The 14,261-nt window shown below is 32.5% G+C and overlaps 1 protein-coding gene across 1 annotated transcript; it reads right to left on the bottom strand.

The window, feature by feature from the left end:
- Positions 1-533: 533 nt before the first annotated feature.
- Positions 534-4,107, bottom strand: LOC145578911 (uncharacterized). Its single transcript, XM_081636207.1, has 4 exons — positions 3,972-4,107; positions 3,762-3,868; positions 884-962; positions 534-775 (listed from the first exon to the last, which is right to left on the bottom strand). Exons 1-4 carry the CDS (start codon positions 3,972-3,974, stop codon positions 728-730), a joined length of 237 nt encoding a protein of 78 aa, XP_081492333.1. The 5' UTR covers positions 3,975-4,107; the 3' UTR covers positions 534-727.
- Positions 4,108-14,261: the final 10,154 nt, after the last annotated feature.

The following is a 14,261-nucleotide window of genomic DNA, read 5'->3' as shown; positions in this document are numbered from 1 at the left end:
AAAAAAAAAAAAAATTTGTTCCTTTGTGTGAATGCTCTTAATCATCATCCAATCTCTCTCCCATAATTGACAACATTGTATTGCTAACTTACTTCACATCAATACTTCCCATGACATCCCAAGGGATGCCTAACTTTCCTTCATCATGGAGTAAAGTGGCCTACACATTATCACGAGCACCAATATATGATTCCTCAGAATCTGTCATCTCGTTCACGATGGTGAAGGCGGCAATATGTTTCATCTTCGTCGGCACAAGCTTTAATGTCCGTAATTATTCATTTATTCCCATAACCCTTTTTTTCCCTCTTTTCCCTCCACTTCCTTCAATCCAAACAAAGTGTAAATGATGAAGATTGCTGGCAAATTATAAAGAGACGGATTCACATAACTAATGTTATATCATGTCATCATGTGGTTAATGTGGTAAGTCGTAAAGTTTGTCCTACTTCATCTACCAATTGAATTTTGAATTGTCTTTCAGCCAACAATATTGAACTTCTTTCTTCATACTAGAATTTGAGAATTTAACCTTATATCAGAAAGTATAGCCTCCCATAATAAAGCATTACTGATCAACCCGATTCATGGAAGAAACCATGGTGCGGTCCATATAATTACAGTTCATGATTCATAAGCCACAGTGAACTGCAAAATTGTCAAAACATGGCCAACTTTAACTATTACTCAATACTCTATAGCAAACAGATGGATTTAACACTAAAAATCAGACATAAACACCGCTTGCTAGGAGCAAAAATAAAGATCCAAAGCCCTGCAACAGAGACAAAGATTTGCGTCAATTCAAGAGGGACTACAGGGCTATCAATTTCAGAAAGTTAAATTATATGTAGTATAAACTAGATGATGCATAATTGCTTACCAAAAAGACAGAAGCAACTCCTCCAGTGACGAGTTCTTTAGCAAGACTTCGATTCTTCTTAGCAGAAGTAGCCGCGTAGCTAAAATAAAGATTAGAGTAAATATGTGGAATTAAGATTAACAATGATACCATATAGCCAGACAGAGCTAATCAACATTGATCGACCGGTACCACACAAGATGAATGCAGCAAAATCCATACTTAAATCAAACCGAAATCCAAACACCAAATAATCCAAATCAGCATTTCACTCTCTAATACAACTAGTGCTGCACAAATGTTTCTAACAATCTGACCTCTATTGGTCAATGTGACATACACGTAATTTAATCCATATTCCACACTATATTCACGCAGGATTCCAAGATAATTTTCACCTTTGCTTCCAAATTGAAAGATAAAAACTCCTTACATTTCAAACACTTCCAGCCAGTTTGGAAAACCACACCATTGTTTAGCTAATTAGCTATAGCTCATCACCAATAAATGTTAGCAGTAAGATGTTGAGCACTTGAGTCAGTTAGATGTTACAACTATTCAACACAACCAGGTTTCAAAAAATATTTACACGAGAAAATTTGATCTAAAAAAATCTAAAAACATAGCTTGACACAATAATACCCTATATACTAATCATACATCATGCAAAATCCTATCTTTAACTATAACATTAGTGCTCAAACTGATCACCACTACTATATCAAAGACTGATACTTGGAAGTTGGAACAAATACAGTTTTGACTCGATCAAACTGTACTGCCAAACATGCCTTTGATTTTATCATGCTACACTACAATTGCTTCATTTTTGGTACATCTCAACATTGTCATTTATTATCCTTCCATACAACCAATTTAAGAAATGTCATAATACCCACAAAATTTGCATCCTTAAAATAAGGCAACTACTTTTATAAAGTACAAAAAAAAAAAAAAAAAAAAAAGATAATACTGTCAGTATACTTAACAAAGTAAAATCCAGGCACCATCATAAAAATCATGTGAAGATGGAAGAAATAGAATAAAACAATTGTATATTGCACTCTCTGTACAGTTTGTCATACTTAAACTCAGCGTCTACTTACTCTTCTTTATTACCTAATTTTCTGGTAAGATTTGAGGTGGGATAACTTTCAAAACCTTAGAGACTTCAAGTCTTCCAAAAGATAATCCTAACTCCTAACTACCATCCTCAAAGTTTTCTGGAACCTTAATAAAAATCCCTGCATATTCATCTACAGTTGACTGGATTCACAGGAGCAAAAGAGTGTAAGATCTAGGTTTTATTGTAAGATTCACAATATTACATTCATGACTCATACACATATACACTAGGCAAGTAGGCATTGATCTTATCTCATGGACCACCGACCAATACAACATCTTCTGATTTAAGAATCAGACTAAGAAATGCTATCCCCAACATGTTCTAATAGCCTCAATCCCTCATATGTCATTTAGATAACAATAAGGGGGTGTTTGGTTCACGAAATATAGGTAAGAGGTATAGGTTTAGAGTGATTTAAACCCATACCAATATACCATGTGTTTAGTCAATGAATTTATGAATTTCAAACCCATACCTCAAACCCTTAAGGTATGGGGTTTAAAAACCTAAAGGGAGGGGGAGGGGGGTGGATTTGGCTTATACCAATAGTTCAAGTATCAAATAAAATAAAATAAAATAAAATAAAATAAAAAATCATTTCAGAATTAAACCAAACACTAGATATTAAGAATTAGGCTCCAAACCTATACCATCATGGTTTCATTCCTTATTCCAACCCCATACCACTATGAGTACCGAATAGAGACCTTCAGGTGCAGGAAATCAAATGGGAGAGAGAAAAATAAAACCCTCCACCTAATGGTCACTTCCTATTTCTCTTCTATATGTTTGTCTAAGGTTCACTTCTTCAAATCTTCTGACTTTCATCCCCCTTTCAAATTGTTTGTCCAAACACTTTTCAATTAAAATTTAAACCCAAAAAAGAGCGAACTTAGCTGAGGACTTTGAAGAAGCATACCAATTAGTGAGAGTTAATATTTATAAGAAACAAAAACCACAACATACACTGTAGAGTAGCCTGAAGTTTTACACTACTAACTGTGAATAAAATATAGGTTTGGAAAAAAGTGGGTGAAAAGATTTGAGAGGGAAAAAAAAAGACATTTGTATGGAAAATAACAACAAAAAACAAACACTAGCCTATGCAAAGATTCCAGTTGTTGCCATGAATGGGCGGACTATAGATGAACTCATAAAAGGTTATAAGTTTATGAGGTGTTGATGTATTAGTATAAATAAATAATGATGAATAGCCTGTAAGCCCTTCAAAATTCCCCTACCCCATCTCCCCCCATTTCGCGATAGTAATACTAGGGTTTCATTTGCATCCCCAATTTGCAAAAGTTCAGCTCCACTCATCAAGCATAAAAGCCGGAAACTCGACCTCCCACTTTCACATACTAAATGAAACAATGACTAGTTAATCTCAATTGCAAAAACATTACTTGAACTCTACCACAACATACCCAACAAGGGCATCAACAAACACAAAATTTGAATTACAACAAGGCGCCAGGTTCGGAATCATCAAATTCACAAATTCTATGCATTAACGACTATAAAATTCAATCTTAGTTTAACTTCATTATTAAAATACCCAACTCAGAAATTCAGATCACAACAATTACATTCACAAATACCAATCCATATAACATTAAACAGAAAACCCCAATTCAAAACAAAAATCTCAAGCAAAACCCACCAAATAAATACAAAATCACAACAAAAAGTAGAAAAATTCAACTCAATAAACCAACAATTACTCAATTAAAATAAAAAATTCAAAACATTAGGTAGAGATCGACTTACATAAAGAAAGATGCAGTGACAATGAGCCCAAAAACGAGGAGGAAGAAAGCTAGGGTTGGATACAACGATGGAGGAAAAGGACTAGTGATGGGTTTTGCCGATTGAGCCTGAAAAACACCATTAAAAGAGAAACAATTACAGATCAAACATTGATTGAAAATGAAGATTTGAAGAAGAAGAAGAGTGGAATATGAGGAGAGAGATTGGTACCATGAGAGATGAGAAAGAGAAATCGCGATCTGCTCAAGGTTTTTGTGTTGCTTCAGCGAATTCAGGGAGACTGAAACAAGTTGAAGTTATGCACGCGCTACACTCTCTTGGAGTCTTGGGGTTTATGGTTTTTTTAATTTTTATAATGATCAAGGACTAATATGGTTTTGGTGTTTAAAGAGTCATCAAGGCGAGTGATAAAAATCAATTCCGGAATCGGATCACTAATTATAGACTAATTAGCTTTTTAGCCCGTTTAATGCACTGGTTACCTGGGTTAATCTATACTAATATTTAATAACAGGAAATTTTACAAACAGTATATGCTGCCATGTGTTCCACTCTTATTGGTACACTTTTTATTTTTTTTTCCCTTTAATTATTTATTTTTTCATTTTTTGTAAGTTTTTCACTAAAAAGACACTTGTATTTTGTGATTACTTGATTAAGTCCCGTGCCATGCACGGTAACTTTCATGGTTTATTATTAGTTTAATTATTGCATAGTATTAATTAAAGTAATAATATTTTTGTTGAGTGTGTATAATTTAAATAATAAAATATAAATACCAAATAGTTAGGGAATATTATTGCATAGTATAAATATTCTCTAGGAACCTTTGGCCAAAAAAAAATGGCAGAAATTTTTTAAAAAGAAGATGATACATGCATGTCATTCCTGGTGTCACCTTTAATATAATCTAATATATATATAAATAAAGGGGAGTTTTTTCTCGAGTTTTTAGAGAGCCATATAGGATCTAATTTTCTTAGTGTGCCATGTAGGATTATAAATTTTAGTAGTAGCCAATTAAATAAGAAATTATTAAAATCTTTTATAATTAAATAATTCAAATGTCACGTAAGCGAAATTGGCGAATGAGATTTTAAAATTTAAATTATAATTATATGATTCAAATGCCACGTAAGCAAAATTGACGAATGTCATTTTTAAATTTAAATTAATTAAATATATAATATTATCTTTTTATATTAGGAATTTTATCTAAATATATAACCAATTTTAGCACATTAATTAAAAAATTTGTTTTAAAAAATTCAAACAAATCGTGCATTGCACGTGCTTCATCTAGTATAATATATAGTTATAGATTTATGAGTTAAAGTCAATTTGATGCAATATAATGTAAATATTCTTTTTTTAATTTCGTACTATAAATTAAATCCATTTGATAATGTATTATAAAAAAAATCATTTTAAGCAAATAATGTTGATATTACTAAAAAGAATCTTTAATTTCTATTAATATAGAAATTAAATATATATAATTTTATTGTTTTAAATAAGCTGTCAATAAAAAAGGTATAAAAAGAAAAATCAAGTTAGAATATATTTATTTCAAGAAAGTGATTTTTGGAGGGAAAAAACGACACCAGGAAGTGACATGTGTCATTCCCGGTGTCTGTTTTAGTATTATGTTATTGATTCTCTTTACAAACATGAAGTTAGTTTCTTTCATACAATTAACAATTCATTTGTGTCTCTTGATTGATTCTATCAATTTCTTATATAATGGGAGATAGTTAAGTAAAATAATACGAGTATTAATTATCACTTCATATATATTTTTGCGTGGAAATATAAAAAATTGAAAATATTAAAAAGCATTATTATTTTTTACCACTAATATTTTATTATTTTATTACTATGTAGTATAAGTTTTTAAATCGTACACTTATTTTGACTTAATTCCAATAAATTAAAAGAGCAATCCCAATGTAAAATCAAACAACCCATTATAATAAACATTTTAGCAAAAAAAAAATCAACCTGTGCATTTGCACGGGATAAATACTAGTTATTTTCAGATGTAGCTATGTTTTTTTACGAAGTAATTGTTAATTTCTAAAACTTAATAGAAAAAAGAGTGGGAGTAGAACTGTGAAAGAAGATCAAGGAATTTAGGGTCTACTCCGATTTAGTGAACTAAGCTGAATTAAACTTAATAGAGTTGAAATAAATTGTTTATGAGAGAAGGATATTATTAACTGAACTGAATAGAGTTGAAATGAATTGTTTAAGAGAGAAGGTTATTAGGAACTGAACTGAACTAATTGGAGCTGAACTGAACTAAACTGAAATTAAACTGAAGAGAACGAGCCCTTAGTTAGATATATATACAGGAAGATTGTGGGATATGAAATGACATATTAATTTAAATTATACTTATAGTCTAGGAGATGAAAAGACAATTTTTGTTATAATTCATCTGTTTATGTAATGTGTACTAATTAATTGAACTTTATTTTTTTTGGTGGAAATGAAACACTTCATTTTGTTACTTGAATTTGCAAGTTGTAGAATGCATAAAGGATTAAACATAAATATTAAGGGAGGTGACATGTGGCATATGGGGTGTAATGAGTGACTTGTGATGCGATTTGTCACATGAAAAATTTGTGGTTTGTGTTTTTAAATACTAAAGTATAAATATAGATACAGATATAGATATAAATATAGACTAGTTTTTTAGGTACAGATAACGCCCCGAGTTACTACATTATTTCATCATTGAAATCATTATTTGTATTCAATTTTGGTAGAATGATATGTAATATGGAATAGCTTAGTGGCTAACGCTTTAGATTTTAAACTTAAGGTTGTGGGCTCAAAGGTTGTACTAAATTTGTCAAGTAATAGGAAATAGAGTGAAGCCGATTTGGTTATGCGTTAAAAATGAGCAAAATGGACTACCAATTGCACTTTACAATAAATGGGAAAAACCAATGTATGCATGTGTGACACCGATCAACCAATTGTACCATTATGAATTCAAATCAGGGGTTCACTGTCACGCGATCTCTTCTAATTACGAGTTGAAACAGATGATGTATTTGATTTCTGTGGAAAAATAGTCAAAAAAGTACATAATGAGAGAGCTATATAAAGATTGATAGTATGGGAAATACAATGATTTACATGGTTCAATTGACCTATTTCACGAGTGGAGGACTTTGGAGCTTTTGAAAACTTCAATGGCGAACATCAGCACGATTACAAGTGTCTTTTTAATGTGGCTCAATCTAAATGATCATCTAATGATCTTTTTTATAATACTAGGTAATGATCTTTTTATAATACTAGGTTAAGTTTCGTGTCATGCATGGTCATAATTAAATTTTACAACAAATAAACAATAAATAATGGTGTTGATTCAACGATAATTTATCCAAAAAAATTATTTGTAACAAAATAACTTGAATTTTAATTAGTTTATACCAATACTAAATATGAAAGGTTATTGAATTGGATTGTATAAATAAATAAATATAGTAATAGAAACTTAGAAGCTATAAGGTTTTATATAAGAAAATTAAAATATTAGTTTAGCTTAGTACCCATATACGAACTCATATACATTTGTCCTTAAATTGTTGACACACTTTGATCGACATAATATGAAAATTTAGTTGAGTTCATTTTATTTTAGGATAATTAGTATTCAATAATCAACTTTTTAAATATATCTTTAGTGAGTAGTAGGGGGTTTTTTTTTTAAAATAATCACATAAATGTTTAGAATAATTAAATAATTTTCCAATATATGTTGTTTACAAAGTTATTTTGTTCTTATAAATGTTACGTATAATTTTAAGATTAATACAAAGTATGCTACCAAAATGATTTTTCTTTTTTTAATTAAAATAAATTTTAGGGAATTTTGACTTTTACCACTTCCAAAATACGACTTAATTGATTTCACCACCTCCATAAAAAAAGATTTATTTTACCACCAGCTAACGGATTCTGTCCATGAACCCGTTAGTAGGGCCCACCTTTTTAACGTTTCTTCTTCATCTTCCTCGATCTTCCATGTCAACCAACCAGCAACGAAATCAACTACCTCGGTTGTCGAAATTTCGTGTGAGGCTAAGGAGGGGCCGAAATTTGGTGTGTGGGTTAGGGAGGTGGTCAGAATTAGGTGGTGGCTAGGGTTTTAGGAGTGCGGAATTTGGTGGTGGCTAGGGTTTTAAGAGTGGTCGGAATTTGGTGACTAGGGTTTTGAGGTCGGAAATTGGTGGAAAGGGGGTCCAAATTCGGTGTGGTGGCTGTGGTTGTGCAGTGCGGTGCGGTGGTCGTTACGTGGCGAATAGGTGGTGGGGGCTTGTAGCGGTTAGGTGGTGGGGCTGGTCGTAGCGGCGTCGCACCACCAGCCCCAACCCACCTGAACCCACCACCTCCGATCCCTTTCGCGAAACCCTGTCGCCCCCGAAAACAACGAAACCCAAAACCCTCGTTCCTCAAAACGGCCACGAATCTGGCCACAAATGGCCGACATCGGCCGGTTTTGGGGCTTAGTAGCCTTAACCGGCCGATTTTGGCCTTTTAAGGCCGGATTCGTGGCCGTTTAGGGGGGACGAGGGTTTTGGGTTTGGTGGTTTTTGGGGGCGATATGGTTGCGGGAAAGGGAGGGGGAGGGTTCAGGTGGATTGGGGTTGGTGGTGCGACGTGGGTGGTGGTTTCGGGGAGGGCTGTGGTGAGTTGGGGGGAAGGCGGCGGTGGCGCGGGGGTGGCGCTGTGGTGGTGGCTGGGGTAGTTTTAGGTTTTTTTGTTTTTTTTTATTTCTCTTTTTTTTAACAAATAAAATGCTGACACGTGTTACTGTGGGCCAATAATATGGCGACACGTGTGCAAGGTAGGCCCCACTAACGGATTTATGGATGGAATCCGTTAGTTGAAGGTGATTGGTGGTAAAAGCCAACTTTTATTTTTTTATGTGGTGGTAAAATAAATCTTTTTTTTTTTTATAGAGGTGGTAAAATCAATTAAGTCGTATTTTGGAGGTGGCAAAAGTTAAAATTTCCTAAATTTTATTATCAAATGATAAAAGTTGGAAAAAAAAATTGATATTGATAATATTATAACACTTTGGAAAATAATATATTCCAATACATTATTTTTAATCAATGTTAGTATTTTTGTAACTAAAAGTTTCCTAGTATATAGAATATATGTTAAAAATTTAATTGAATATAATTGGATTAAATTAAATATGTTGTCAAAAAACTAAAAAGGAAAGGAAAAAAAAGCCGGAATTTTTTTTAACCAAATGTCATTCCTGATTTCGCCTTTAGCATAGGTTTATTGATTACATAAATCTTTTATTAGTTTCCGTGAAATAACCCAAGTGCACATTAAAAAACTCGAAAAAAGAAAACAAAAAATTAAGATGGAAAAAATAAAAACTAAAGCAAAGAGAAGTTTAAGAAAACTTCCGAAAAGCTCATTCAAACCTTTGAGTGAAAACTTTTAGATTCAAACTTACAGTTCTTTCATTGTAAATGGTCATTAGATTCATAAATTTATCATTTCTTATCATAAATAAGTTAATGAGTTTATGACTTAGTCTTTGTAAGTCTATTGAGACAAACTTTAACTTAAATCACCTTGAAATCATATGTAGATTGAGAGATACGAGCATATTCATGTCATCACTATTCGCCTTTGATTTTAAGGCACAGTTAACAACGTGATTAGCCATTACTAAAAAACAAAACATAATAATAATAATAATAATAATAATAATAATAATAATAATAATAATAATAATAATAATAATAATAATAATAATAATAATAATAATAATAATAATAATAATAATAATAATAATAATAATAATAATAATAATAAATCAATCAATCAATCAATTGGGAGAAATGAGTAATGAACCACAACTTCTTTAACATATATTATTTGATGATTTGCATAATCTCATGTTAAGCTTAATAATTATCTTGCCAGCGGCCAGCCATATCATATTGAATAGTGTAGATTACTACAAGTATTAATTAGGCCGGCATGATTAAAGGAAGAGATTATAATAAATACATGTAGCATAATAAAAACCTTTATAAGTTAGTAATCTACAAATCCTACAATATAAATCACACAAAATTATAGTATCATATAAGAAAAATATGGCCAAGTTCATCCGTAGCACCAACTTAGCTGCTGCTTTACTACTTGTGCTCATTGTGTGCTCTGTCCTTGATGTTGCTCTGGCGCAGAATGGTAATGTATACTTCAACCAAGATCTTTCGTTTACTCCCGACCACAAATTTAATCTATATCCAATACCAAAGACACCAAAGTTATAAACCCCCTTTTTTTTTTAATATATATATATATATATATATATATATATATATATATATATATATATATATATATATATATATATATATATATATATTCTGCTTATATGTTATCAAAATAACTAAATAAGTTTTTTAATGAAATGAATTCTATAGCCAAAAAATAAAGTTCAAGAAAAAAGAATGATAATATTACTGTAATCATTGATAATCATTGATAATAATATTAATCTAATTACCTTTTTTTAGGTAAATTATAATTACCTTATATAATAGTATATGCTTTAAAAAAATATAATAATATAAAAATTTACCTAGTAAATTATTGAAGATATATACAGATTTTCTAGTTAATTGTATACAAATTGAATATGATTAACAAAAATGAGAAGACAATAATATAGGTTATAAATTGAGATTTTTAGTTTGATAAACTTTTGTAGGTCCTATTGTAATATACTTCGTATGTATAAGTGAATCAGTTGTAATGCAAAATTTTAATTACATAGGAGACATTGCATTTATAAAATAAAAATTACAGTATAAATATATATGTATAATGTTAGTCAATGATTTTCTCATTTGGTAAATATATTTTTTTTTGGAATAAATATATGGAAAATCTTAATCAATCAACGGATATTTATTGAAAAAAATTAGATTTTTTTTTTAAAAAAAAATGGAGGGGAAAAGCAGCACCTGAAATTGACATGTGTCATTCCTGGTGTTTGTGTTAGTATTATGATATTAATGATTTAACTACATTATGACAGTTTGTTTTATACTTTGTAATGGTGAATTGCATGTGGGGGAATAGGAATTAGTAATCTCAAAAATACTATCTTTGTTATTTTTGTTATAGGGTATAAAAAGACCTGACCCAAATGACTTTACTATCATCGATCTCTATTGACAGTATCATTATTATTGGTAATAATGTAATTGAAAAATACATGCATGGCGTTATTGGCATACTTTCTAAGTATATCATTAAACTTCTATCAGGATATGAGAGTGAGGGACAGTTCAAACGGTTAGAGCTCCCTTGCCTTCCGCGCGATTCCAAATGATCTTAGGATTGATTCTCATCATTTGCCATTTTGGCTCTCTAAACACCAAAAAAATGATATGATTTACTTGATTGTAGGTGGTCTCAGAGAGTTTTGCGATAGATTGAGCAAGACAATCAAAGGTGATTGCACAGATCATAAAGCATGTAGAAATTCATGCTTTGATGAACAAGGTCCTGTTCTAGGTGGAGGTTGCATCCAAACATCTTTATCATTTGATCAAACTTCATTTACCGACTGCTTGAACGAAGGTCAATCGGTAGAACTGTGTGGCCAAAATGCCAGTCGTGATACCATGAACAGATGTGTCTGCTTTGTCGCCTGTTAATGAATGATATCATAACCCAAAATCACTGTCAATCCATTCAAGTTCTATCATTTCAATTGTACTACATGTTCTTACCCTTTTTAATTTTCCGTTTGTGTGTTTTTCTTTTGTTAATTAATTTCATTCAATTATGAGTGTATTTTGTTAATTTTTGGAGAATCAACTTCAAAACTTTAACCAATTAAGTTGGTTGACATCTACTTTTGTTATTCTAATGCAAATTAGAAATGTAAAAGTGTATTAAACCTCCGCTTCACCCACATAGTGAAGAAAAAACACCAAGGTGCACCGATGCTAGCACAACACCTCCATGTGCCCACGCCTAAATAATAAGCAACCACCATAAGATTTCACATAAGTGAAATACTATTATGCAGAAAAGTAGTCAATCTTTACGCTGAAAGAGAAAGGAGAGATTTCCTTTATTATAGTGATTTTTTTTTTGAAACAATTATAGTGATTTTTTTAATAGTATGTTGAAACCATATTTACACATTGTAACAATTATATTTAAGTTATATGACTATAAAAAAAAGCCTCGAGATAAATTCCCACCGCTTTCTCTCTCCTAGGTCATTTACTTCCCACAGCTTCCCACTGCTTGGGCTACTCCCCGGCGAATTGTTAGCTAGGTCTCACTGCTTCCCGTTCGCCAGTGAGCCTCAACCCTCTTCGTTCTCATTCTTGGTCGCTGGGGGGTTCCTTCTGCCGGCAACCCTGATCTTCTCTGGGTGCTTGCGTTACCCTTTTCTTTGGTTATTATTAGTTCGCTTCTCCTTTTCAGATCCTGGTTCTTTTTTCCTTTAGTTCGGTTGGGTTGGGTTATGTTTTATATGTTCTTGTTATAGTTTTCTGTTCTTGCTTTTAATTCCCTTGTTTATATGTTCACATTTCTTTTTTTTGTTCATGGATTACTTTTTGTCTCTCTTTTTTAACTACCTTGTTAGGATTTACCTCGTTTCTTGTTTCTTTTTCTTGGGTTAGTTTGCCTCTTTTACAAAGATTATTGAAGTTTTTATTGTTTTGCTCAAGAGTTTCTTCTTTCATTTTTTTTGTAGAAGTCGTAGAGTGGTTTTGCTTGTTGGAGTTTCCTCCTCCTTGAGTTGTTTGTTGTTTCGTATTTTAGGCTCTTAGTTTAATTAGAATTTTGAGTCTCTATATGGAGTTATTTCCATCCTTTATTATTTCTTTTCATCTTCCTGATGATTTCAATGATGAAAATGTTTTCCACCTTCTTCCCTCTATGGATAATCCTAGTGATGTTGTTGTATGTTCCTCGGAGTTCAAGGAGCAAGGGAACTCCTTGTTTAAGGCTGGCAAGTTTAAACTTGCCTTTTCTAAGTATGAATTGGCTAGTAAATTGTTGTGTTTTACTATGCCATGTTCCGTGGAAGCTTTATCTTCGTTTCGATCTTTGGCATTTTCTTCATCTCAATCTTAAGGCTTGTGCTTTGAAGCTTCTAGATTATTCTGCTGTTGTTAAGCTTTGTTCCTTAGTGTTAGAGTTAGCGCTCTTTATAGAAGGGCCTCTGCGTATCTAGAATTAGGCAAGCTTCAGTCCGCTGGAAAAGATCTGGTTAAGGCTACTAAAGGTGATCCTAATAATTTAGAGGTGTAAACAAAATTACATTGTGTTGAGGGTTTGCTACAAGATGTGTCTGTAGGGTTTTAGGTACTTTAATGCGAAATTTCACGAATCATATTCGTTTGCACCTAAACAGGATCTACAAGCATAACACATAAAGAATCACATAATACATACCTTTGACGCGTGATTTCCATAAGCGATTGACTGACAATCTGGGAGATAATAGAGCCCCAAGCGTTGCTCCTCTACTTAGTCCACAGGATTCGAATGAGCCGTCCACCAATACTAGATTGGTCGAGTGAAGGAGGAAAACCACGATCACCACCTTTGCGGACAACCGGCCACCACCACAAACCACCATCACCGTGCACACAACATCGGCACACACCAAGGAGGACGGACGAGAGTGAGAGAGAGTTTGTGAGGGGTTGGCTTGTGTTTGCTAATTAGGGTTTGATCTATAATCACTGAATGTTATGTTCAACCCTAGGCACCTAGTCGATTTATAATCATATTATAACTAGACTAGGAAGCAAGCCCAATCCACCTAAACTCTTCCATATGGCCGGCCACCTAGAGGGAGAAGGCCCATCATGGGCCTCTTCCTCTAATGCTCAATCTAGGCCCTTTGTGTGACCTTATAGGATCCGTTCAATTGGGCTTTAGGCTATTTTACTAGCCCAAAGACCGTAAGTACCTCTATCTATGATAATACGACGACCCAAAAGAACGAACTTAATTATCTCTATAATTTGATCCATTATATATCTAGTAATTGCACTTAACGAAGACATAAATCCTTCAATCTCCCACTTGTCTGAGACAAGTGTGCAATAATCAAATTCCTTAAGTCAATGTGTGTCGATTTGATAATATGATTGCATCACATGTCGAGATCATATTAATCTACAAATCCTTTCTTGAAATCTGAGTTAGAATTACAAAACAAATGATTACTGAGTAATACATTTGAGCGCGGCCACGCATTCTCTTAATTCTCCCTCTTCAAGCCGCGAAGACACAACCTATTTATAATTAAATAGGTAGACTCAATCCAATCTTGTGGCAACCAAAGCTCCCACTCAACTATTGAAATAGCCAGGAAACACCCTTTATAATCTCCAGTTACGGATAGACGTTTGAGTGCACCACAGTCAAACAAATTATTGAATGAAATCAATGTTCCAC

This window comes from Chenopodium album, chromosome 14 (assembly GCF_948465745.1).
Source record: "Chenopodium album chromosome 14, dcCheAlbu1.1, whole genome shotgun sequence".
In the NCBI taxonomy this organism is placed as follows: Eukaryota; Viridiplantae; Streptophyta; class Magnoliopsida; order Caryophyllales; family Amaranthaceae; genus Chenopodium; species Chenopodium album.
Note: the sequence above shows the minus strand (reverse complement) of the source record. Positions and strands in the feature narration are given on the sequence as shown.

Excerpts from the sequence above, each read along its gene's own strand:
- LOC145578911 (XM_081636207.1), bottom strand. Across the intron at positions 963-3,761 it reads GTCACTGCATCTTTCTTTAT|CTACGCGGCTACTTCTGCTA; the intron begins GTAAGTCGATCT and ends TCTTTATTTTAG. Across the intron at positions 776-883 it reads GAGTTGCTTCTGTCTTTTTG|GGCTTTGGATCTTTATTTTT; the intron begins GTAAGCAATTAT and ends TCTCTGTTGCAG.